The 21,871-nt window shown below is 46.0% G+C and overlaps 1 protein-coding gene across 1 annotated transcript; it reads left to right on the forward strand.

Annotated features, from left to right (window-relative positions):
- The first annotated feature begins 15,617 nt into the window (after positions 1-15,617).
- LOC125101253 (double homeobox protein 4-like protein 4) lies at positions 15,618-20,562 on the forward strand. The gene is made up of 5 exons (XM_047731831.1): positions 15,618-15,829; positions 16,553-16,692; positions 17,150-17,543; positions 17,747-17,901; positions 19,304-20,562. Exons 1-5 carry the CDS (start codon positions 15,805-15,807, stop codon positions 20,195-20,197), a joined length of 1,608 nt encoding a protein of 535 aa, XP_047587787.1. The 5' UTR covers positions 15,618-15,804; the 3' UTR covers positions 20,198-20,562.
- The last annotated feature ends 1,309 nt before the right edge of the window (positions 20,563-21,871 follow it).

Here is a 21,871-nt window from a genome sequence, read left to right on the forward strand (position 1 = left end):
ATCAGCCTCTCTCATTTCCCCAGTCAATAATTCTGGGGAATTGTTTTTCTTGTGTGATCCCTTGTGGACTCCCTCCTCTCTCTCTCTTGTCTCTTCCATGACCAGTGTTCCCTACTTCCCATGACACCCATGATACTTTTCTCCCCCCAAATAACATCTCTGCACCTCTTACCTTTCACAGTGTGGCCTCTATTCTGCCTCTAGTTGTGCAGTTTGTTTTTTTGTTTTGTTTGTTTGGTTCTTGTCAGTCCTCAGACCAATTTCTTCACTATTTGGAATTATTTAATATTTATCTATGTTTTTTAAAGATTTTATTTATTTATTTGACAGAGAAAGAGATCACATATAGGCAGAGAGGCAGGCAGAGAGGGGGAAGCAGGCTCCCTGCAAAGCAGAGAGTCTGATGTGGGGCTCGATCCCAGGACCCCGAGATCATGACCTGGGCCGAAGGCAGCAGCTTAATCCACTGAGTCACCCAGGTGCCCCAATATTTATCTATGTTTAAGGAATGAGGCAAACCTAGGGAATTCCTACTACTCTGTAATCTTCATAACCTTTTGAATTTACTTCTGCATATTTTTTAAGAAAGTGGTCCAGATTCATTGCTTTGCAAGCTGCCATCCAGTTTACCCAACACAGGACATTCTCCAGAATATATCACATACTAGATCACAAACCAGACTCTGACAAGTACAAAAAGATTGAGATTATGGTATGCATATCTTCAGACCACAACAAATGAAATTTGAAGTTAACCACAAGAAAAAAATTAGGAAGACCACAGATATATGGAGGTTGAAAAATATTCTACAAAAACTGAAAGGGTAAACTAAAAAATTAAAGAAATAAAAAAAACAATACGTGGAAACAAATGAAAATGAAACCGTAATATTCCAAAATCTATAGGATCAGCAAAATCAATCCAAGAGGGAAGCATATAGCATTATATACTTGAGAAGCAAGAAAACTCTCAAATAAATAAACCAACTTTACACCGTAAGAAATTTGAAAAAGACAACAAATGAAAACTAAAACCAACAGAAGGGAAATAAGAAAGATTTGAGCAGAAACAAATTAAAACAGAAACAAAAGCAAAAAATTTTTAAAAAGTAGAACAGAATGAAACAAGAGGTTTCTTTGAAAGAATTAATAACCTAGATAAACCCCTAGGCAGTCATCAAAAATAAGATAAAGTAACCAAATAAATAAAACCATTAATGAAAGAGGAAAGAACACAACCAATACCACAGAAATACCAAAAATTATAGGAGAATATTATGAAAAATTATACGTGAAAAAAATCGGGCAATCTAGAAGAAATGGATAACTTCCTAGAAACATAAACTACCAAAACTGAAACAGGAAGAAATAGAAAACTTGAACAGACCCATAACCAGCAGAGAAATTGCATTAGTAATCAAAACTCTCCCAACCAACAGAAGACTGTGACCATATGGCCTTCCAAGATAAATCTAAGAAGTGCCTGCCACCAAGGTCAAAGACTATCTAGAATTTCTATGTTCTCTAAGATTTTGATGGATTCATGTCTCACATTTAGGTCTGTTCTCTAGAATTTTGCCCATGTTCTCTAGGATTTTGATGGATTCATGTCTCACATTTAGGTCTGTGATCCATTTTGAAATTATTTTTGTGTATGGTGTCAGAATATGGTCCAGTTTCATTATTTTTCATGTGGCTGTGAATAAACTGTTATCCAAAGAAGACATACAAATGGCTCTCAGACACATGAAAAGATGCTCAACATCACTGATAACCTGAGAAATCAAATAAAAACAAAAATAAAATATGACCTCTTACCTGCCAGAATGGGTAAAATTAATGACAGAAGAAACAACAGGTGTTGCTGAGGATCCAGAGAAGGGGGAAGCCTCTTACACTCTTTGTGGAAATGCAAACAGGTGCAGCCCCTCTGGAAAACAGTACAGAGGAACATCAAAAATTTAAAAATAGAATTACCCTATGATCCTGAAGTTGTACTACTAGCTATTTATCCACAGGATAAGAAAATACTAACTCAAAGGGATACATGCATGCCAATGTTTATAGCAGCATTATCTACAATAATAAAATCATGGAAAAATAAACAAATATCCATCAACAAATGAGAAAATGAAGAAGTGTGGTATATATACAATGGAATATTACTCAGCCATAAAAGTAATGAAAACTTGCCCTTTACAAAGATGTGGATAGAGTTAGATTCTATTATGCTAAGTGAAATAAATCAATCAGTGAAAGCTAAATATCATATGATTTCACCCCTTTCTGGAATTTAAGAAACAAAACAAATAATTGTAGGAGAAAAAAAAAAAAAGAGTGAGGAATACCAAGAAATAAATTATTAACCTGTAGGAACAAACTGATATTTACCAGAGAGGAGGTAGTTGGGGAGATATTGTAACATGAGTGATAGGTTGGGATGCCTGGGTGACTCAGTCGGTTAGGAATCTCCCTTTGGCTCATGTCACGATCCCTGGAATTGAGCCCCACATTGGGCTCCTTGCTCAGTGGGGAGCCTGCTTCTCCCTCTCCCCCTGCCCACTGCTCTCACTGTTTCTGCTCTTTGTCAAATAAATAAAGAAAATCTTAAAAAATAATAAAATAAAATGGGTTATAGGCATTAAAGAGTGAATTTGCTGTGATAAACACCAGGTGTTGTATGGAATTGCAGAATTACTAAGTTGTATACCTGAAACTAATATTGCACTGTATGTTAAAATGAAATTTAAATAAAAACTTAAGTAAAAGAAGTCACATGATTTTATTGATAAAGTGTAATGTAGAAAATTACTTTTGCGGGGTGCCTGGGTGGCTCAGTGGGTCAAGCCGCTGCCTTCGGCTCAGGTCATGATCCCAGGTCCTGGGTTCGAGCCCCACATCGGGCTCTCTGCTCAGCAGGGAGCCTGCTTCCTCCTCTCTCTCTGCCTGCCTCTCTGCTTACTTGTGATTTCTCTCTGTCAAATAAATAAATAAAATCTTAAAAAAAAAGAAAATTACTTTTGCAATCAGACACAAATTTGAAAATGTATTGAACCTACAGAGGCCTAAGAAACATTTTTAACACTTCCAAATATAACAGAAGAGTCTATGCTAATGTTATTGTTAAGAAAATTTACCAAAATTTAGCTAATCTCTAAAGTATAGCCAGGAATTGGAGTCAAGATGGCCTCTAGAGGGTGAAGTCACCACTTCACCAGAGTTTTCCAGAGGTTGACCCATATGTGTGCTTTCTAGGGAATTATCAAGCTTATAAAGCATCCAGGTGCAGATTGTTCATGTGATTTAAGGTAAGTATGAACCTTCCTGAGAAGTATCTCCTTGAATTTTACTGACTTAAGAAAGAGGCCAGATCACAAATTTTTTCATGTCACTTTATTTTTTTTAATTTAATTTTATTTTTTCATTGTTCCAAGATTCATTGTTTAGGCACCACATCCAGTGTTCCATGCAATATGTGCCCTTCTTAATACCCACCAGCAACCCTCCCAATCCCCCACCCACCTCCCCTCCAAAACCCTCAGTTTGTTTTTCAGAGTCCACAGTCTTTCATGGTTCATCTCCCCCTCTGATTTCCCCTAACTCACTTCTCCTCTCCTTCACCCAACATCCTCTGTGTTATTCCTCATGCTCCACAAGTAAGTGAAACCATATGATAATTGACTCTCTCTTCTTGACTTATTTCAATTTGCAAAAATAATATAGCCATTAGTGAAGGTAAACTTGTTACTTCAATTCACAGATATTTTGTGTGTTGACTTATGTTTCTTTGAAATTTGCAAAGTAACTTAATATAGTAGCTCTGATATGTCTCAAGATCATTTTTATACCTTAATGTTCCTGTCCTTACGATAAATGTATTCTCACAGAATAGACTGAAGCTTTCTGATTTTATTATTTATTTTAGTTATTTGCTTTTATAAAGGGTGACTGAAGATTTTTTTACACTTTGTACACAAGAGTGAAAGATGAAAATATTTATCAAGAATTGAAATACTACAGGTGCGAGGAATGAACTTTTCCTTGAGCTTGATTTTAAAGAATAACTTTAATATTTATGGGCACTTCATGGGAATAAATCATATAAGGAAAATGGTCTCTAAAATATTGAAAGAAATGTTCAAATATCTATATAGTTATTATTAAGAATTTCTCATATTTCCTGTATATTATGAAGGAGAAATTCTATATGCTGATTATTTAATATTTTATATGTTTTACAATCAATTTACAATTTATAATTTCTTTTTTTTTTATTTTTAATGAAGATATATTTTTATCCCCAGGGGTACAGGTCTGCGAATCGCCAGGTTTACACACTTCACAGCACTCACCATAGCACATACCCTCCCCAATATCCATAAACCCCCCACCTCCCTCCCCCCAGCAACCCTCAGTTTGTTTTGTGAGATTAAGAGTCACTTATGGTTTGTCTCCCTCCCAATCCCATCTTGTTTCATTTACTCTTCTCCTACCCCCTTAACCCCCCATGTTGCATCTCCTCTCCCTCATTTCAGGGAGATCATATGATAGTTGTCTTTCTCCGATTGACTTATTTCCTAAGCATGATACCCTCTAGTTCCATCCACGTCGTCGCAAATGGCAAGATTTCATTTCTTTTGATGGCTGCATAGTATTCCATTGTGTATATATACCACATCTTCTTTATCCATTCATCTGTAGATGGACATCTAGGTTCTTTCCATAGTTTGGCTATTGTAGACATGGCTGCTATAAAACATTCGGGTGCATGTGCCCCTTTGGATCACTACGTTTGTATCTTTAGGGTAAATACCCAGCGGTGCAATTGCTGGGTCATAGGGTAGTTCTATTTTCAACATTTTGAGGAACTTCCATGCTGTTTTCCAGAGTGGTTGCACCAGCTTGCATTCCCACCAACAGTGTAGGAGGGGTCCCCTTTCTCCACATCCTCGCCAGCATCTGTCATTTCCTGACTTGTTCATTTTAGCCATTCTGACTGGTGTGAGGTGATATCTCATGGTGGTTTTGATTTGTATTTCCCTGATGCCGAGTGATATGGAGCACTTTTTCATGTGTCTGTTGGCCATCTGGATGTCTTCTTTGCAGAAATGTCTGTTCATGTCCTCTGCCCATTTCTTGATTGGATTATTTGATCCTTGGGTGTTGAGTTTGCTAAGTTCTTTATAGATTTTGGACACTAGCCCTTTATCTGATATGTCATTTGCAAATATCTTCTCCCATTCTGTCAGTTGTCTTTTGGTTTTGTTCACTGTTTCCTTTGCTGTGCAAAAGCTTTGGATCTTGATGAAATCCCAATAGTTCATTTTTGCCCTTGCTTCCATTGCCTTTGGCGATGTTCCTAGGAAGATGTTGCTGCGGCTGAGGTCGAAGAGGTTGCTGCCTGTGTTCTCCTCAAGGATTTGGATGGATTCCTTTCTCACATTGAGATCCTTCATCCATTTTGAGTCTATTTTCGTGTGTGGTGTAAGGAAATGATCCAACTTCATTTTTCTGCATGTGGCTGTCCAATTTTCCCAACACCATTTATTGAAGAGGCTGTCTTTTTTCCATTGGACATTCTTTCCTGCTTTGTCGAAGATGAGTTGACCATAGAGTTGAGGGTCTATTTCTGGGCTCTCTATTCTGTTCCATTGATCTATGTGTCTGTTTTTGGGCCAGTACCATGCTGTCTTGATGACGACAGCTTTGGAATAGAGCTTGAAGTCCGGAATTGTGATGCCACCAACTTTGGCTTTCTTTTTCAATATTCCTTTGGCTATTCGAGGTCTTTTCTGGTTCCATATAAATTTTATGATTATTTGTTCCATTTCTTTGAAAAAAATGGATGGCACTTTGATAGGAATTGTATTAAATGTGTAGATTGCTTTAGGTAGCATAGATATTTTCACAATATTTATTCTTCTAATCCAGGAGCCTGGAACATTTTTCCATTTCTTTGTGTCTTCCTCAATTTCTTTCATGAGTACTTTATAGTTTTCTGTATATAGATTCTTAGCCTCTTTGGTTAGGTTTATTCCTAGCTATCTTATAGTTTTGGGTGCAATTGTAAATGGGATGGACTCCTTAATTTCTCTTTCTTCTGTCTTGTTGTTGGTGTAGAGAAATCCAACTGATTTCTGTGCATTGATTTTATATCCTGACACTTTACTGAATTCCTGGACAAGTTCTAGCAGTTTTGGAGTGGAGTCTTTTGGGTTTTCCACATATAGTATCATATCATCTGCAAAGAGTGATAGTTTGACTTCTTCTTTGCCAATTTGGATGCCTTTAATTTCCTTTTGTTGTCTGATTGCTGAGGCTAGGACTTCTAGTACTAGGTTTAATAGCAGTGGTGATAATGGACATCCCTGCCATCTTCCTGACCTTAGTGGAAAAGCTTTCAGTTTTTCTCCATTGAGAATGATATTTGCAGTGGGTTTTTCATAGCTGGCTTTGAAAATATTGATGTATGTGCCCTCTATCCCTACACTTTGAAGAGTTTTGATCAGGAAAGGATGCTGTACTTTGACAAATGCTTTTTCATCATCTATTGAGAGTATCATATGGTTCTTGTTCTTTCTTTTATTAATGTGTTGTATGACATGGATTGATTTGCAGGTGTTGAATCAAACTTGCAGCCCTGGAATAAATCCCACTTGGTCGTGGTGAATAATCCTTTTAATGTACTGTTGGATCCTATTGGATAGTATTTTGGTGAGAAATTTTGCATCTGTTTTCATCAAGGATATTGGTCTGTAGTTCTCTTTTTGGATGGGATCCTTGTCTGGTTTTGGGATCAAGGTGATGCTGGCCTCATAAAATGAGTTTGGAAGTTTTCCTTCCATTTCTATTTTTTGGAACAGTTTCAGGAGAATAGGAATTAGTTCTTCTTTAAATGTTTGGTAGAAAGCCACTGATTTCTGTACATTGACTTTGTATCCTGCCATGTTACTGAATTGCTGTATGAGTTCTAGTAGTTTTGGGGTGGAGTCTTTTGGGTTTTCCATATAAAGAATCATGTCTGCGAAGAGAGAGAGTTTGACTTCTTCATTGTCAATTTGGATACCTTTTATTTCTCTTTGTTGTCTGATTGCTGTTGCTAGGACATCTAATACTGTGTTGAGCAAGAGTGGTAAGAGTGGACATCCTTCTTGTGGTACTGACCTCAGCGGGAAGGCTCTGAGCTTCTTCCCATTGAGGATGATTTTTGCTGTGTTTATTTCATAGATAGATTTTATGTAGTTCATGAATGTTCCCTCTATCCCTATACTTTGAAGCATTTTAATCAGGAACAGGTGCTGGATTTTGTCAATTTTTTTTTTTTGTATCAATAGAGGACCATGTAGTCCTTCTCTCTTCTCTTATTGGTTTGTTCTATCACAATGATTTATTTGCGGATGTTGAACCATCCTTGTAACCCAGGGATGAATCCCACCTGGTCATTGGGGATAATAATTTAAATGTGCTGTTGGATCCTATTTGCTAGGATCTTGTTGAGAACCTCTGCATCCATATGCATCAGTGATATTGGTCTGAAATTCTTTTTGGTGTGGTCTTTGCCTGGCTTGGGGATCAGGGTAATGCTGGCTTCATAAAAAGAGTCTGGAAGTTTTCCTTCTCCTTCAATTTTTTGAAAGAGCTTCAGGAGAACAGGTGTTATTTCTTCTTTGAAAGTTTGGTAGAATTCTCCAGGAATATGTCAGGTCCTGGGCTCTTGTTTTTCGGGAGGTTTTTGATTACTGCTTCAAACTCATTACTAGATATCGGTCTATTCAATTTGTCAATTTCCTCCTGGTTCATTTTTGGGAGTTCATACATTTCCAGGAATGCATCCATTTCATCTAGGTTGTTTAGCTTATTAGCATATAACTGTTGATAATAACTTCTGATGATTTTTTCTATTTCTTGGTGTTAGTTGTGATCTCTCCCTTTTCATTCATAATTTTATTATTTTGAGCTTTCTCTTTTTTCTTTTAGATTAATGTGGCCAATGGTTTATCGATCTTATTGATTCTTTCACAAAACCAGCTTCTAGTTTCATTGATACTTTCCATTGTATCTCTAGTTTCTATCTCTTTGAACTCTGCTCTAATCTTGATTATTTCCCTTCTTTTGTGTGTGGAGTTTGTTAAATTTGTTGTTGATTCTCCTGTTCTTTAAGGTGTAGAGGCAGCTGGTGTATTCTGGATTTTTCAGTTTTTTTGAGGGACGCTTGGATGGCTTCGTATTTCCCCCTTAGGACCGCCTTTGCTGTATCCCATAGGTTTTGGACCAAAGTGTCTTCATTCTCATTGGTTTCCATGAATTGTTTCAGTTCTTCTTTGATCCCCTGGTTGATCCAAGCATTCTTAAGCAAGGTGGTCTTTAGCTTCCAGGTGTTTGAATTCTTTCCTAACTTTTCCTCGAGATTGAGCTCCAGTTTCAAAGCATTGTGATCTGAGAATATGCAGGGAATAATCTCAGTCTTTTGGTGTCAGTTGAGCCCTGACTTGTGACCCAGTATGTGGTCTATTCTGGAGAAGGTTCCATGTGCACTCGAGAAGAATGAGTATTCTGTATTTTTAGGGAGGAATGTTCTGTATATATCTATGAGGTCCATCTGGTCCAATGTGTCATTCAATGCTCTTGTTTATTAATTCTGCTTGAATGATCTATTACTGAGAGAAGCTTGTTAATGTCTCCTACTATTAATGTCTTCATATCAATTTGACCCTTTTTCCTGATTAATAGTTTTCTTATGTAATTGGCTGCTCCAGTAATGGGGGCATAGATATTTACAATTGTTAGATCTTCTTGGTGGATAGTCCCTTTAAGAATGATGTAGTGTCCTTCTGTATCTCTGACTACAGTCTTTAGTATAAAATCTGTTTTATCTGATATGAGAATCGCTACCCAGCGCTCTTTTGAGGCACATTGGCATGATAAATGCTTCTCCATCCCTTCACTTTTAGTCTGGGTGTATCCCTAGTTTCAACATGGGTCTCTTGTGGACAACATATGGATGAGTCCTGTCATTTTATCCAACCTGCAACCCTGTGTCATTTTATGGGCACATTTAGGCCATTCACATTGAGAGTGATTATTGAAAGATACATTTTTATTGACATCGTGTTACCTTTGAAGTCTTTCTTTCTGTAGATTGTCTCCATATTTCTGTTCAATGATATTTTTAGGGTTTTTCCACTTTTATAGAACCCCCCCTTAATATTTCCTGCAGTGTCGCTTGGTGGTCGCATACTCTTTAAAGCCTTGCCAGTCTTCAAAACTCTATCTCTCCATCCATTTTGATTGTTAATCTTGCTGGATAAAATATTCTTGGCTGCATGTTCTTCTCTTTTAGTGTCCTGAATATATCTTGCCAGCCCTTTCTGGCTTGCCAGGTTTCTGTGGACAGGTCTGACTTTATTCTGAGGGGCTCTTCTCTGTACGAAGAGAGCTTCCTTTTCCTAGCTGCTTTCAAAAGAGTTTGACTACAATTATGATTCCTCATTCTTACTATCCGGTGTCTCGAGGACTTTTGAGATTCTTTAATCTTGAGGGGAGACCCTTCTGCCTCTAGTACATGACCACTGGTTCCATTCGCAAGATTGGGATAATTTTCATGGAAGATTTGTTCCACTATATCTTCTAGACTACTTTCTTTCTCCTCCCCCTCAGGGATTCCAATAATTCTCATTTTGGAATGTTTCATGGCTTATTTATTTCCCTAATTCTGTCTTCGTGGCTTTTAAGCTGTTTGTTCCAGGCTTCCTCCTGATCATTTCTCTCTATCTGTTTGTCCTGCAGATCACTAATTCTATCTTCTGTCTCAGTTACCCTAGCTTTTAGGGAATTTAGATTAGATTGGAACTCATTGAGAGCATTGTGAACATCATCCCTGGTGGCTCTCATTTCTGCCATAATCAATTCCATATTGTCGTCCATGACTTTCTCCAACCTAGCTATTGCCTGGATAATTGTTAGCCTGAATTCCCTTTCCGACATATTGTCTATGTCGATAGCCATTAGCTCTGTTGCAGAAGGCCCAGCCTCTGAATTTTTCTTCTGTTGGGCATTCCTCCTCCTAGTCATTTTGGTGAGAGATGGCTAAATGGATGTAGCTGGCTGTATTGACTGTGGTGCAGTCAAGATGTACCCTGGAACACTTCTGAGCAATCAAGAGTCCCCACCCAAGTGAAAGAAAAAAGAGAGATAAAAGAACAAAAAAGAGAGAGGGAGAGAGAGGGGAAAAAAAAGAAAGATAAAATAAAAGAGAAGGCCCAACCCAAATGGGACCCAAGGTAAGATTTATGAAGTATATATTCAAAAACAGACAAGCAAAAAGACTGATAAAAGTAGATGACAAGAGGAAAAAATATATATACACACATTATATACACACATATACATATATGTATATATATGTGTGTGTATATAATGTGTATATATATTTTTTTCTCTTATCACCTACTTTTATGTATGTATATACATATGTATATAATATGTGTGTATATATATATATATATATATATATATATATATATATATATATGTATATATATATATATATATGAGCAAAACAAAAAAAGAACTTCGTCAAAAAGAACCCCAAGTATAAGATTTATATACTACCAGGACAAACAAAAAACACACAGAAACACTGTGGAAGAGAAATATGGAGAGTGGTTATAAATTCTCAGTGTTGGCGGGGAAGGTTATTTTGATTCTTCCTGGGTGTACCTTGAAATCTTTGTTAAAGGACTCAACTTTCCTAAGATAAAGGGGGATTAAAAGTTGGTTTACCTATAGGCATAGAATTGATTGGGGAAAGGGGATTACCTTGAAGTTTAACTCTATATGAATATTAAAAAAATAAGAAAAAAGAATAAACTAAACTAAATTTAAATTTAAAAAAATTAAAAATGAAAACCAAAGAAAAACATGGGTGTATGTGTCAAAAAGTTCAGGTTAAAATTTTATTATGGAATTTGATGAACTGGACATCTCACTGTGATGGTAAATAGGTTGAAAAATTATCTATAAAATAAATAAACCAGAATAGTGGGAACGAATTAAAAATAAAAGTTGTATCCATGAAATAGTGGTAGTTGTTCTCTTGTCTTTTTTTTTTTTTTTTCTTTTTTCCCACTTGGCTTTCTGGGGAGGGGCCTGCTGCATGGGTTTTCAGGTAGTGTTTCCTGAGTTAAGTCCTCCTGCCTCCCTCAAGGGGGTGGGCTCTGAGTAAAGCGGATATCAAGGCTTTTGTTCTCTGGAGGTTTATTTGTTTGTTTGTTCTTTTGTTTTCTCTCACCTTGACAGCTTTTGATGGTTTTTAGACGTTTAGAGGAAAGCAAACAGTACCCAGGTTTCCCTCTCAGAGAGAAGCCTCACTCAGTTACCATCTGGGTGCTGCAGAGCACATAAATTCCCCCAGGCCGCTGACAGGGCAGGTTCCCAGTCGTGGTCCCTGGAGACGCAGGAACTCCTGGTTGTAGCCAAAACCAAGACAGTTGTGGCTGTCTGGGTAGCTCCAGACCTCCAGAGAGGTCCCAGACAGCAAAAGCACATTGAGATTGTCCCTCAGGCCTGAGCTGGGAGTACACAGACTTTCTAGTTGCAAGAGCAATGGGCTTGCGCCCACATGCACCTCTCTTAGGGGAGGGTGTGTGGCTCGACTCAGACTCTGATAGCATGTCATGGACCTTGCATAGAGAGTGCAAAAAGGCTGTGATTCTACTGGCTGGCAAGGCTTCCAGCCCCTCAAGGGAGCCACCACCCAGGTGCTATTAGTTGCTCTCACAGCTCAGGGACTAAGAACTGTTTTTTTTGCCCCACTCTGTCAGGCTCAGCAGCAGAGGTGGCTGTCCTCAGGCGGGGACTTAATCCCCTATCCGAAACTGCCCCGATTCTCACAATTTTCCCCAAAATACTTTGATCGTTTTCAGTGCTTTCAACCAGACTCCAAGTTAATGCTGGTTCAACGTTGAAGGGCACTCTCATATTGGGATATTACAATCCAATGGATTGCTTCTGGTGGCTACCTCCCCCTTTATTTATCTTCCAGTATCAGAACGAAGTTCCCACACTACTTTATGTGCTCACTGGTGTCTTCTGCCCCCGTAGAGTTCCAGACATGAATAATTCTAATCTCAGACTGATTTCATAGGTTATCATTAAAGTTCAACAGTAGGTAATAAACTCATTTTAGGGGAGAGGTTGAAAAATCACTTCCTCTGAGTTTTCTGTCATTTTGCCTCCTTGCATTTAATTTATTGAGTCCAAGCCCAAATCCAGCAGCAATAGAATTATGTGCAAAGTTGAAAGGAACAAAAGAAGAATAAACTTGGTCACTTCCATCCAAATGGATCTCTATCGCTATCCACACTCGCTTATGCACAAGTATATCTGTAGCCCCACGTTGCTAGGGGCCGAGGTCCACAGGTGGATCGCTGATATGTCTCTGTGGATGGAGCTTGTGCTGGAAACCCTCCACACCTCACCCGCCCTAGTGTTTTGTTCTTCAGTTGGCTCTATGGACACATCTATTCGAGGATTTGTTAGACAGGGTGGAAAATAGTGTCTCTCCCTCCCCGAGCAGAATGGGTTAGGATACCTGCAATGTGCCTAGCCAAGGTGTCCTCGGGACAGATGGGGTTTGGGTTTTGTCTAGAGAAGCTACGTGGCGGAGTGGCTTTCTTGTGGCATTGGCAGGACCTCGGTCTCCTCTGATAGTGTTTGCAAGGTCTGTGGACTCTTGGGGCTGGCCGTTCTGCACACATGATGGGGAGGCAAGAGCGGGGCTGCAGCCACATTGTGGTCCAAGGCCAGCCACACCAGATTCTCAAGTACGGACATGAGCCCTGGAGCCTGTCCTGTCCATGCGTGGCCAGTGCCACGCATATCAGTGAGGTCTCAAGCCCCTGGCATGTGTGAAACACGCAGCACCACTCTGGAAAAGAGCTTGCCAGAGGAGATGTCCATGTGGAAGCTGGAGGAAGTCTGCCCGTTAGCGTCTTGATACTCGTGGCCCTGGAGGACAAGGGCCCAGGGCCTCTGATCTGTGAGGGCCTCTTCACCAAGCTGTGCCACCCCAGGGATCCCTCAAAGTGATCGTCTCACCCTCCGGTAGAGATCACCCAAGCCGAAGAAGGAGGGACCACAAACAGGATCCACGTGTCTGCGGGACATCGTCTCGGGGCTTCAGGACTGCTCTTCGACTTGTTGAGGGTCAGCCTCAGGCAGTGCCTGGAGACCACCTGCAATGTCAGGACAGCAATGTCTGGAAAAGCCACAGAGAGCTGCGCCAATGGTCAGGTGCCCCGACAGGCTCCAGTCAGGACTTGGCACTTGACCATCGTGGGGGTTTGGGGCATTCTTCAAACCACTGTGTTCAGGACACGGCGCCCAAAAAGCCTAGGGCACCCTCTGTGGAGGCCCCCTGCCCCCCTGTCTCCTCGTGCTGCAAGCCACCACTCGGACGAGCCCAGTTAGGAGAGCCACCAACTCCCTGGCCGGGGAGATCCCCTCGAGCTTCCAGAAGATGCGATTCCTATTTTTCTGCAGATGCTCTTTCTTGACTGAAAGCCACTGGTTTCTCTGGGACAGAAGCAAAAGCACACCCTCTGACCCCCACACACACTCACCCCTACCATTAGGAAATGCTCTGGGACTGCCGTCACGTCCTGCGAAAATGACCCCTTCGCCGCCTGTTTCTACTGGCTTCTAATTGTCTCCCTGTGGTTCACCTGATGGAATTGTGGAGCCCTGTGAGCCAAAGGCAACGGGAGCATCATTTGGTCCTCTGTGTACTGTTTCCTTCTGGGCCGCTGGTTGGTTGTTGGGTTGCTTGGTAGTTGCCTGGCCGATTCAATAACTGGCCGGTTCTGGGAATCCACTGTAGTGGTCGACTGATGGCACATTCCAACTCATCTTCCTTTTAACCACTGAAGGGACCACTACAATGTAAGCGGAGTTGGGTATTTTGTAAACACACGCGCGCACGCGCCTGCACGCGCGCGCGCGCGCGCACACACAAACACACACACACACACACACACACGTGCACAGCAGCAGCACCACCACCACCCTTCCAGCACAACTGAAAAACCCCAGCCTCATAGGAGAGGCAACTTGGCCCTTCCGTTTCCATTCTGTTTTGAATTGATCTGAATCTCTCCATCTGCTTCCCAGGTTATGGGAGCTGTCGTCTCCTCCTAGGTCATAAGGCAGGGCTCTCCACTGAGAGCTCAAGTCTCTCTGGACACGCCCTGCCAAGAGCAGTCAAGAATAGGAACACCAGGTGGAGCCAGTGGAAACCCAACGTGATGCAGTCATCATAGCACAGACTATTTCTCTCTGGGAAACCTAGGGAGGCCTGAATCCGTCTCAGACGGCGGAGAGCGTTGATTCCCTTAGACCAGGACATGGTAGCATCTCCACTGGTCCCAAACACTGCACGTTCACACGTCCCATGCCTTTCCTCCGAACTTGTGGTTCCCTTGTCCCCGCAAGCAGCTAAGGCTGTGGACCAATCCATTCCACATACATGGCGATGGCTGGCTTGAAATCTCTCTCTTACGTGCCTCCTATCTCAGCTGTGTGATCTCAGTCTCCTGCCTGGCTCCACAGGGAAGCGTTGCTTCACCAGCTGCCTGGGACCTGCCTGGGTGTCTTCGGAAACGGATTCCCCAAACGTGGAGGGCGCCTAGACACCGAGCGAAGTGGGTGACCGGTCCCAATTGGCGGGGGAAGGTGAAAATACCAGGGCATTTGCCACATACTTTTTTTCAAGTAATACAAAAATCAGCAAACATAAAATCAAAGGGGAGAAAAGGAAAGCTGTCCAACGAAACATGACCGACGTCCCGATAAATACACAGTACGTGTAAACGGTGGAAAGAAAGATAGAAAGCCATGCGATGCAATAGACGGGAACTTAGTTAGGAGGCTCGTCTTGGGTGGCCAAAGGGGACTCGCGTTCCACACCCACATGCCAGAATCTGAAACAAGAGTGGAAAGGCCTTCACCGGGCCCAGTCCTAGACACAGTCCCACATGGGGTCCGTTATCAAAGGAACGAGACTGAGGCAAAGCGAGAGCTATGCAAAGCTTTATACTATGGCAAGCATTAGAAGTCAGACTGACCGGCCAGGGGAACGAGACTGAGACGAAGTGAACGTAATGCAAAGCTTTAGTCTATGCCCAGCATTAGAAGTCAGACTGACGGGCCAGGGCCGCCTCCGAAGAGAGCGACCCCGTCCCGATCTCACAGGCTGGTTGTATAGAGCATAACCGCAGACCTCAAGGCACGTGGCTTCTGTGGTTAGGGCGTTTACGGCCGGAATCCATACCCGGAACCGATCCCAGGAACTACTGGGGCGTTGATTCCGGGAAAGAAGTCCGTGGATGGAAACAACAGTATGGCTACCTAGGCAAAATGGAGTCGCTCTGGCTAAGCAGGCCCTAATAGTTAAACGGGCTTGAACACTAAATCGGCCCTAACCGTCCCCAGAGTCTCAACAGCACTGTTCGATGTCAGGGCTGTCATCCTGGAGACAAGCTTGCGGGAGTGGGAGAGGCACGTTCCATGCAGAGGAGGGTGGGGCGGGCACATCCACCGGCCCAGGTCCAGCTCTCAGCTCAAGCGGTCCCGAAGTCCTGCTGAACACCTCTTCTCCCAAAGGTCGGAGCCACTGAAGGCAGGGCTACCGCCGGGAGCTGTCAAACTGATTGGGGGTGGGCCATCCTGGGCTTTGATAAGTCGCACGCTCCAGGGTCCCGCCCAGTCGACCGGCCAGGGCTCTGGGACCCGAGGCACTCCAGCGGCATGGCTCCCACCGGCACATCAAGGAGTAAGTTCCCCTCAGGGGTCCCGCTCCCTGCTTGGATTCCCCAAAGGCCCCGATTACTTTCCGGCCTTCAGGACAGTGAGAGGGTCCACCCTGCCAGCCGCGACACATGCTGGAAGGTTCTGATCCACAGAGGATTGGGGGAAGGGGGTCGAGAGAGGCTTGCGCATGGCCGCCGTCGGAAGCAAAACTGAAGTCGGTGGCCAGGAGTCCCAACAAGAGCCCCTCTTTGGAAAATAGGCAAGCTAGATCTCAGGCGGCAGGGTATGGGTCGAGATTCGGCACCTCTTTTAGGTGTCACTGACGAAAATGGAACTTTCACCGCCAACGCAGCAGCACTCGGCGGGATGTACTGCCGGATTTTTCCTGGATGTTTCTTAGGAGCAGTGGGGTCCTCTTTGCTCCTCCTCAGGTGCTTTGCTCCCTCACTGCCGGCGCGGGTCTCCTCATTCGTTGGCATGCCATCACATGGCTCGGGAGAGGTTGGTATCTCCCTAGATCCCGGACTACCACCCGTTCCCACGGGCAGATGGCAGGCTGCCAGGGTCCTATCGAGCAGGCTCTCCGGTGAATCCGTGGGTGGCCAAGGGACAAAAATCTCCGGCCTGGGAAGGGGTTGGACAGGGCAGAAAGTGAAGAGCTGAGACGGCACAGCCGGTTCGCATTCCTATGCAAGCCTTTCTAACCCAGTGGCCATTTTCCCTGCAAAAGGCCCACTCCCACCAGGATCCCGACGGAGGCGGCTTGTTTTGAGGCCGTGGCAGAAAGAGGCTCTGCAAGCGTCGTTTCAGCAGAACCGGTACCCTGGCATCACCACCAGAGAACGACTGGCCCGAGAGCTAGACATTCCAGAGTCCAGGGTCCAGGTAGGCTTGCCCTTCTCTTCCCTTCTCCCTGGGGCACAAGTTGTGGACACAATCTGGCTGAAGCCAGTGCATGTCAATCTCTATGCCCAGCAGGGAGCTCAGATGCTTTGGCTCCTGCATGGGCATCCCCGGGGACCCCATGCCCTTTGAAGTCATTCCCAGTCATTCAGTCTGAGAGCACGGGGACCACTGGAGGGCAAGGCCCGGGCACTCCAACGGGTCAACGCATCCAGGCCGACTTCCCCTAGAAATCATTTTCCCAGAGTTATCGCGTGGCCCACACAAAACACTCTGAGACTTTAGGTATGAGGGAAACAAAGGGATGGAAGATACGGAGGTAGCCAGATGATAGACACAGAGATAGACGTAGATGATGTACATTCAGATACAGATACAGATATAGATAGATCCTGTTCACCAGTGCTGCCTGACCATCGGTTCTTCTTTTGCCTCTTAGGTGTGGTTCCAGAACCAGCGCACGAGACAGCTCAGGCAGAGCCGATTGGGGTCTGCAAACGCCCAAGTGGAAGGGCCATCGTGTGGACAGGAACAGCCTCCAGCTTGGACTCCAGGTGAGTCCCCAGCATACCAAACGGGTCCCTTCAGGAGCTTCTCCTTCACACAGGAACGGGTCTGCGTGGGCTTGTCAAGGGTTTGGCAAGAGGGCTTAGGAAAGGAACCCCTATTACCGTGTTGCCCCTGCCTTTCGTGTTCCCAGCGATGGACACTGTGTTTACACCGCCTCTTGGGCAGGTGCGTTGTTGGGCTGGGACAGAAAGGCTTTGAGTCTTCTTGTCCTGAAAGTGCCAGAAAGGACGGAGTCCTTTTCTTGGGTCACCTCAGGCTGAGAGGCAAGTGCTGGCTTGTGTGGGTGGGTCCATGGTGACCTAATGGACTCAGGGAAGGAGAAGCTATGAGGAAAATGCAAAAGCACAAGAACACACACACACACACACACTCACACACTCACAGGCACACACAGACACCAATTTGTCTTTCCACGCTGGATGTGCCTGGGCTCCCAACCCTTCTTCTAACTCTGTTCTCCTTTCAGAATGTTTCCCAAAGGAGGGCAGGAGAAGACGGATAGCCATTTCTCCATCCCAAACCAGTCTCCTCCTTCAAGCCTTTGAGAAGAACCCATTTCCTAGCATTTCTACCAGAGAACACCTGGCCAGACTCACAGGCCTCCCGGAATCCCGCATTCAGGTACATTTGCAGACGGTGCCTGTGAGCTGATGAACGTGCAGGGGAGAGTGGCCCCTGAGACATTCCTGGAGACACGTGGGCTCGTCGGGGTTATCCACGGGTTCCAGTGCCTAGGCAGTAGGGGGAAAGCACGGACCTTGCAAGGGATGGACTGCACAAAAGCAGAATGTGTCAGCCGAAATGGGGATGCTAGGGGAGGCCATGAAGGTGAGGTGGCAGTGCCCGTGTGTGTAGAAATGGTGAGAGCACAGGAGTGGGGAAACGGAAAAGTTGCCACCTCTCTTGAGGTCATGCAAAGTGTCAGTGCTTCAACAGCTTGGGGGCGCTGTCCATGTGGCCCCCCAGGGTTTCCTGAGTGTGGGTGGGGTTGCTTTCCTGTGAGTGGCCAGGTGTTTGTCAGTGTCCTGGGCCTCAGCACCCCCAGGGCGGGAATGGATCCTGCCCACCAGCCACAGCTTTTCTGGATAACCTAATCATCTAGGATTATCGGCCCTGGCATTCTTGGCCCGGTGCGGGGGGGGGGGGGGGGAGAGGTCCCATGGCGGGCCCAGCTGAGAAGGCTTGTTCTCCCTGAGCTCCAGAGAGACTGGTTTCTAGTAAAGTACCTGTGAAACAGCTTTATGGTCTATGGAAGTAGACTCTACGGAAGGCACTCCTTTGGGACAGGAGCCCGTGAGCCTGCTTTAAGGTGGCATGCACGGGCCTGGACTCTGACGAGTCTTGTCCCTGGCAAGAGGGGAGGCTCAACGTGCTCGTTCCTGAGAACCTCCTTCTCATCCAGCCAGCGGAGGAGACGGAGAGACAAATCAAAGGCGGGTGTGGTTGATTTGGACTCCTGGCGGTCCATGACTTCCCCTGGGGGCCGAAGACCTGTGCCTGTAGACCGAGTGTGTGGATGTGAGGCCGAGAGGCACGGGCTGAAGGCCTCCAAGGCAGAGGAGGTGGTTTGCCATTTGGATCAGACCCAATCGGAAACTGGGGGTCCAGTGCTGAGGGACGCCCGGAAGACTTAGAGTAGGCTGGGCAAGGAGGGCAGGTGGCCAGCTAAGTCTTGGTCCCAGGACTCAAGGAATGGCTGGCCGGGAAGCTGCGGCGGGCAATCCAAGAGAGGGCTAGGCAGGGACTGCGCAGAGCACTATAGAGGGGAGCTCAGCAGAGCAGAGCTGGGCGGCTGCCGTTCCATCCAGTCAAAGGGGAATCCCGTCCAGACCAGGTGTCCACAGTTGCCCGGGACTTGCCCCTAGTTCAAGAGGGCCAGGTGAAAGGTGGGAACAGAGCTTCCCTGAGATTCAGAGCAACAGACCTGGCCTTCTCCCCGAGAGATGCCGAGCAGGGGAAGGGGCAAGCCGAGGTGGCATCTGTCACTCCTTCTCATGTCCGCAACCCCTCTTCTCTCTCCCAGGTCTGGTTCCAGAACAGAAGAGCTCGGCACCCAGGGCAGAGCAGAAGTGGCCCCGCGAATGACCGGGCGGCAAACCAGGAAGCCATTCCTCACCTGACTGTCGCGGGGGACCCCGGCCCCCTGCCCGGTGTCCCCGAATGCTCTGAGCTTCTGGCTCCTTCCAATCCTCTGGGAAGCATGCAGGCTCTTGCTGCAGTGATGCTTCCTGATCTCTCCATGGGCTTTGCCCCTCTGGTTTCCTGTGGGGGCCTTGGGAGCCAGTCCCTGGGGGCCACTACGGCCCCGCCCACCCAAGCCTGGCAGGGAGGAAGCAACTCTCCCACTCCTGAAGCCATGAGGAGCCATTCCCTGATGGGACCGACTCTGGGAGGGTCCCTCTCAGCTCGTCACGCACATCTTTGTCCCCTGACCCAAGGGGAATGCCAGCGGCAACAGGAGCACCCTGGCATGGCACCCCTGCCCTTCCAAGATGACAATCCCCTGCCTCCAGATGACAATCCTTGCCAACCCGTGCAGGAGGCAGGGCCCTTGGGTAGCCACTATGCCCCGCAGTGGTTGGGCGAGGTGTCCCGACTTGTCGTGAGCACAGGACAGGCTCCGGATGCAGCAGTTGGGCAGCCTGCACACGCTGAGACCCCTGGCTGGCGGTGGCAGGCACCCCCTACCGCTGGGCTCTCTGTTGCCCTGGACCCACAGCACCCATCTTCTGCAGAAGCCTCAAGTTTCTTAGAGGAGCTTCTATCAGCCACAGAGAGGGAGGAAGACACACAGCCTTTTCCGAGTGGGCATCTGCGGCAGGAGGAGCCTCCGGGACCCCTGGAAGCACCCCTCAGTGAGGACGAGTTTCAGGCCCTGCTGGCCATGCTGCACGATTCCACATGGCCTCAGTCCTAGGACCAGGGAGGCCTCGTCCTCCCCACTCCCCATTCCTTTTCCGAGAGGCAGTCCTTACGGGACAGCAAGGCCAAGGAACAGGAAGCAATGCTCATGCTCCAGAGGAAGCCCGAGGCCTAAAGGAGCAACTGTCTCTTGGAAAGAAAGAAGGGCGTTCCTCAATGCCCCGTGGACGGGGCTCCGTGGCATTCCCGATGGTCATCAATCTCCACAAGGCACCTGAAGGCTTCAAGGACACTGGGCAGTTTACACCCTCCACGACACCTGACTGACCACTGGCGGGACACACACCGGCCCTCCTCCCTGCCATCACCCTCGACTCTGGGGCCAGGGAAACCCTGGCCCTGGCAGCAAACCCAAGCAAGGAAGAGAGGTCGAAGGAGGACACCTCCTCATGCCTTTGCCTCCTGCTGAGGCAGAACGTGCAATCTGCAGAAGCTGAGCGTGTAGACCAAGACAGCACGCTACATGTCCCACTGAGGGAGCCCAGGGAGGCCAAGCCATCCGGGCTGGGAGGGCTTGGAACCGGCCAAACGGGAAATGACCACAGGCCCCCATCGCCCAGTGATCCTGTCCCATCCCAACTCCACAATGACCTGTGGACTTTGCCTGGCTTATTTGCCCCGGAGCCTTTCCAGTGGACACAGATTGACAGCTCCGGGGGCCACAGTCAGTCTCAGAAGGCATTCCAGAAATGTGGGGGACCAATGTGGTTCTTTCCAGAACCTTTGCAATTTTTTTTTCCCCCCCTCTCTCTGGTTGGTGTCTATCGGCATGCCTCTCTACAAACGATATTCCCTCGCTTCTCAGGAAGAAGGCAGATATTCCCTGTCAGCGTCCTTGTGATCTTCCTTTAGCGGGGTCATTCCTCTCCCTTGCGAAAGGGAACTGTGAGGAAATCCATCCTGGATTTTCAAGGCCCGTGGGACACTCCATTGCTATAATAAACCTATCTTTGCCTCCCCAGTGCGGTGTCTTGGTCATGATTCCTTCCGTTCCCCAACCGTCCGGTCATGCTTGTCCATCCTCAGAGACGGGCGATGCTTTCTGGGCCGGGGACGGACTGTGCTAGCCATCGGCATGCCCACGTCTAGTTCACAGCTTCTGGCACAGACAAGCCAGAGAGGCAGCACTGACACTTCCCAGCACTCATCCCCCTCCGCCTGCATGGACGGTGCCTTCTGTGCAAGCATTCCTCCAAGGGATGTAGGTGGCGCACAAGTGGACGTCGTTTCATGCACATTGTACCTGACCCCACTCTTCTCAGCTGAGGTCATATTCATATTTAAGGCTCATCATGGGAGGCAGGCAATGAGTCACTGCCCCCCAACCTTGCTTTTTGCCCCTGCCCTTCCTCCTTGTCTCTCCTTCCCTTTCTTCAGATTTCTGTCTCTTTCCCTCTCCCTCTATCTCATTTTCTTTCACACGTGGACACCTACAGATGTCCACACAGTCTCACGATCATGCTTATGCTTCTTAGAGTACGGGTACAGAACCTCCGGGGAAAGGAATGTGGTCAACACCTTTAGTAGCCTAAGGTGGGCGTCGCTGGGTTATTTCCTTGGGTTTTTATTCTGGCCCTACCCCTTTCCCATAGGCCCTGGGAGATGAGAGATTGTGGATTTGGTTTCTTGAGTCCACCCCTAAACCCATGACCAACACGTATGTGTTGCA

This window comes from Lutra lutra, chromosome 5 (assembly GCF_902655055.1).
Source record: "Lutra lutra chromosome 5, mLutLut1.2, whole genome shotgun sequence".
NCBI lineage: Eukaryota > Metazoa > Chordata > Mammalia > Carnivora > Mustelidae > Lutra > Lutra lutra.

Excerpts from the sequence above, each read along its gene's own strand:
- LOC125101253 (XM_047731831.1), top strand. The coding sequence starts at position 15,805 with ATGGCTCCCACCGGCACATCAAGGA. Across the intron at positions 15,830-16,552 it reads TCCCACCGGCACATCAAGGA|GATCCCGACGGAGGCGGCTT; the intron begins GTAAGTTCCCCT and ends CACTCCCACCAG. Across the intron at positions 17,902-19,303 it reads TCCCGGAATCCCGCATTCAG|GTCTGGTTCCAGAACAGAAG; the intron begins GTACATTTGCAG and ends TCTCTCTCCCAG.